At 33.3% G+C, this 4157-nt stretch overlaps 1 protein-coding gene across 1 annotated transcript in view; it reads left to right on the forward strand.

Annotated features, from left to right (window-relative positions):
• Positions 1–562: 562 nt before the first annotated feature.
• LOC119835556 (L-galactose dehydrogenase-like) overlaps positions 563–4157 on the forward strand; it is a 6163-nt gene continuing 2568 nt past the window's right edge. The window contains exons 1-4 of the mRNA XM_038360460.1: positions 563–726; positions 1848–1965; positions 2416–2577; positions 2968–3201. Coding sequence (XP_038216388.1) covers positions 644–726; positions 1848–1965; positions 2416–2577; positions 2968–3201 — 597 coding nt within the window. The 5' untranslated portion in view covers positions 563–643. The remainder of the gene's footprint in view (positions 727–1847; positions 1966–2415; positions 2578–2967; positions 3202–4157) is intronic.

Below are 4157 nucleotides of genomic sequence, written 5' to 3' on the forward strand. Positions count from 1 at the left end.
GTTTGAGATCCGAAAGAGGGCACAAAAAAATTGTTATCCAGAAAGCCACAAACAGGAACGGGAACTTTGCGGGGAAACCACCAGTGTTTATCTTTTCCATTGACTACGTAGGCAAAGCCGCATGCGGTAAGCTATTGATGAATATGATTTAGTTTACGACACCAGAAAATCCTAGTCAAATACTTAATTTGTTTTTCCTACAATACAACCACCTTATTTTTATGTTTTACCAGCGGCAAGGTTTCGAATTTTTCAAACTGTCTTCTGCAAATTTAGTCTGTAGTATCGTCTAATTTTCAAAATATATTGATTACCATATGTGGCAGCCCGTATACAAAATAAAACTGTTAATGAAAACAAAAGTGACCAATATGATGCGCTGAAAAAATACAGACGCTTAAAATGGATACTCGATTAAAAACGCTAGTTACATTTAATTTAAAATGCTCTGATTTTCCAGTTGATTGCAAAGAGCATTCAAACCAGGATACGTTAAAAACTGTTGTAATCTAGAAGCTAGATGCTTATACAAGTCTCAAACAATATATATTTTATGCGACACAAACGATTAGAGAATTCAGTTGCCGCCGGTCGGTCGTTGCGAGAGGTCACGCGCTAACGGATACAATTGAATTTTATCACAATGAATTATAACACTCTCGGTTCAACAGGGATGAAAGTTTCTCACGTAAGCATAGGAGGTGCAGCATTCACTAATATATACGGGTATGTGATCAACGTTTCTATAATGATTGAACTTTTCGGTTCTATAATGATTGATTATTTATAAGCTACCTATAAGTATTAATCTTACTTTACCCTGTATAGATGAAAAGACTTTTCGTCCGCCGACCTTATAATAAAAAGGATGTGTGAATGTAAATTAACCTTATAGGTACCTCTATTTTTTTATTATACATTCCAATGAATGTTGAATTATACCTACCTCCTGTATTTTTAAGGTAATCAAAGTAAATAAAATATGACAATAAGACTCCTCAATACCTACGGTCTATCGACTTGCATCATGTTTGTTATTGACATTTTATATTCTGTCACTGATTAATTGTAGGTTCAAATTTTTTAGAACAATAAACAATATATTGACAATATGATAATACACATATTACACGAACGTAGATCGTAGGTAAATGATATTATAGGTTCGGATTACTTTTATTGTTTTTGAAATGGTGATGTTAGATCCAGACATGATTTTTAATTTTAATAAATAAAGCAGAGGTTTACAAACTTATTTTAATCAAATCAGTCCGCAAATGACAATTTGATCAAATCCGCTTTAAATAGCAGTGTCATTATATTTACCGTTTTCAAAAATTCATATATCGTTGGACATATTCGTGATTCGAGAACGCTATAGGCTACATCTACCTACCACGAACAATGCCGGGAAGGACGACTAGTTAGAAAATAGGACTACAAGGTTTTAAATTGTACAATGTACGCATAAATACTGTTGTTATAATTGTCTTATAATTATGTATAAATGTCCCGTCTCCGCCCGGATATCAAGATTCCTGTTTTATCCCAAGGGAGTATTTAATCTGGATAACAAGTATCCTATATCTCCCAAGTTAGCTCATACCCTGTCTGTATATCAAATCAAAATCAGTTCAGTAATTTCAGCGTGATTGACAGCCAAACATCCAAACAAACAAACATTCACATTTATAATATTAGCGTGATTATTTATTATTCCGTTGAAAAAAATAATAATTTGGATTTCGAAGTAAACCGATATATCTAGTAAAGGATGACTTCATAAACGCATACAATGTATACCTGTAGGCTATAGTTTTATTAACAAACGCAATTATTACTTTCAGAACATTCAATGAGCAAAGCGGCATAGATCTAATAAAAGAGTCAATGAAACGAGGGATAAACTATTTGGAAACTGGCCGTTGGTATGGTCAAGGTAGTTCGGAGAAAACTATCGGAAAGGTCAATATAGCTAATTTATTCTCTTGATGTTGTATATGGAATATGTTAGATTACCTTGACTCGTGTCTATTATTAATCATAGCTTCGTTAAAATAAACAGTCGTAAGATAGCTACAAGATCTAAAAACATGTGCTTCGACAAATTAAAAATACATTTATGCGCTGCGACGAGGGATTTCTTTTGTTTTAACGGCATCTTAGCCTTGATTTGGAGTGATAGTAAAAACAAGTAAAACAGTTTATGCACACCTTATAAAGACATATATCACGAATTTTCGTTTAGATTAGAAGATTTCAACAACCATTTTTATGACAAGAAAGTATTATTTAAAGATTTTCTAAACAGTTTTGAGAGGTATACTATCAGAACTCATACTCCCGTAGATCTCTTACTATTTGAGGAATAGGAATATAATAGTGATATTTAAAATTTTTGTCTTACATTCACAGGCACTCAAAGGTGTACCCAGAGATTCATTCTACATAGGCAGCAAAGTTGGACGATATGAAAAAGAAACTGCCAAAATGTTTGACTTTTCAGCCGAAAGAACTGAAATAGGCGTGGATAATACATTGGAGCTCCTTGGTTTAGATTACGTCGATTTAATTCAGGTCAGATGTCAAGGTGCACGGCCAATTTGATCTAAATTAGTGTGGACGAAACAATAAAAATTATTCGCTTGAGATACACAACAACAGTCTTTGTTAGATACCTATGTATAACATCTCAAATAAATATTTTTTTTTACTTTTAAATATTATGCAGCTATCTCGTTGTCTTGCTGTGCATAGGTGATGTATGGTACACAGGAATAAACTGATAGTGAGTAAAAAATAAACAAAACAAACCATCTGCAAGTAATGTTTGATGCAGCAACAAAAGTTGAATGTTCTAATAGAAGTAGGTATGTTATGAAGGGGAAAATGTGTTTTGTGCGGTGGCAGATTAAAACTGTGCTACAGAACACGAGTATTTTTATTCATATGAACCTTTATTTCTAGGTTCATGATGTCACGTTCGCGCCAGATACATCAGTAATTTTAAAAGAAACCTTACCCGCTCTGGAACGCGCAGTCCGTGATGGGAAAGCACGTTTTATTGGTTTAGCTGATTATGACATAGATCTGATGCAGGAAATAGTTGAAGAATCAGAAATCAAGATATCAACTGTATTGTCCTACGCTAAATCAACACTTTTTGATAATAGGTTACAAAACTACGTTAAATACTTTAAGGTAGGTATGGTATAACTACTTGTATGATTGATGAAATGACGGAGTTCCGCTATTTTATTACTCGCGATCGCTATTTGTTTTAAAAGTTTCTTGAATGTATACGAGTTTTATCAACATAACAATATTACAGATAATTTTTAAATAACACTTCACTGTGACCGATATCAGTAGGTATTGTAGCTCATTGCGATAAGCACAATAAATATATTATGGTTACCGTAGGTACTGTATTTTCTAAAATATGCATTTTGTAAATATTATTTAGATTTTTGATAATCTTCCATACCAACCAATTAATACTTAGCCGTCCAAAGTCCAGAATTTTACCAGATATAAATAATAGCAGTACATATCAAGTTTATTAATATTACAAGTTTCAATGAAAATTTAATCGTGTAGAAAACATGTAAACAAATTGATTTCGTAATAAACAACGAATCAATAACTGTTCGTTTATGTTTCATTAATTTTGTGATAGACATGATATTGATTGTTCAAGAATCCAGAAGGCACTGATTACAATACGTTATCTCTTCGCTATCTACCTTACGCATCAGTTTAGAATATGCTACACGGATATTGAGTGTAACGAATAGAAGCGTTTTTAGAAACTGTTTGTAGCGCGCATACAAGAAATATCGCGTTTTTTTATATGTTAGTACGAACAACCAAGCTGATACCAATCGGCTGATGATAAGCGATCACCACCACGCGTTGTCCGTTTTTAAGGGAAGGGTTGAGAAAAGGATGAAACGAGCCGCCGACAATCACACTCATTAGGCCGAAACATGCTCGACGATTTTCAAAACTCTTATATGATAAATTGATTGACAACTTAGTGGCTTCGGTTCAATGACATAAGCTATTATAGACTACAAGCCCATGTTGAAAAAATTACGGGTCATTTGAACCACCAGGTGACCTATCTAGAACGATATAAGAGCATAAAATAATAA

Source organism: Zerene cesonia, chromosome Z (genome assembly GCF_012273895.1).
Source record: "Zerene cesonia ecotype Mississippi chromosome Z, Zerene_cesonia_1.1, whole genome shotgun sequence".
NCBI classification, from domain to species: Eukaryota; Metazoa; Arthropoda; class Insecta; order Lepidoptera; family Pieridae; genus Zerene; species Zerene cesonia.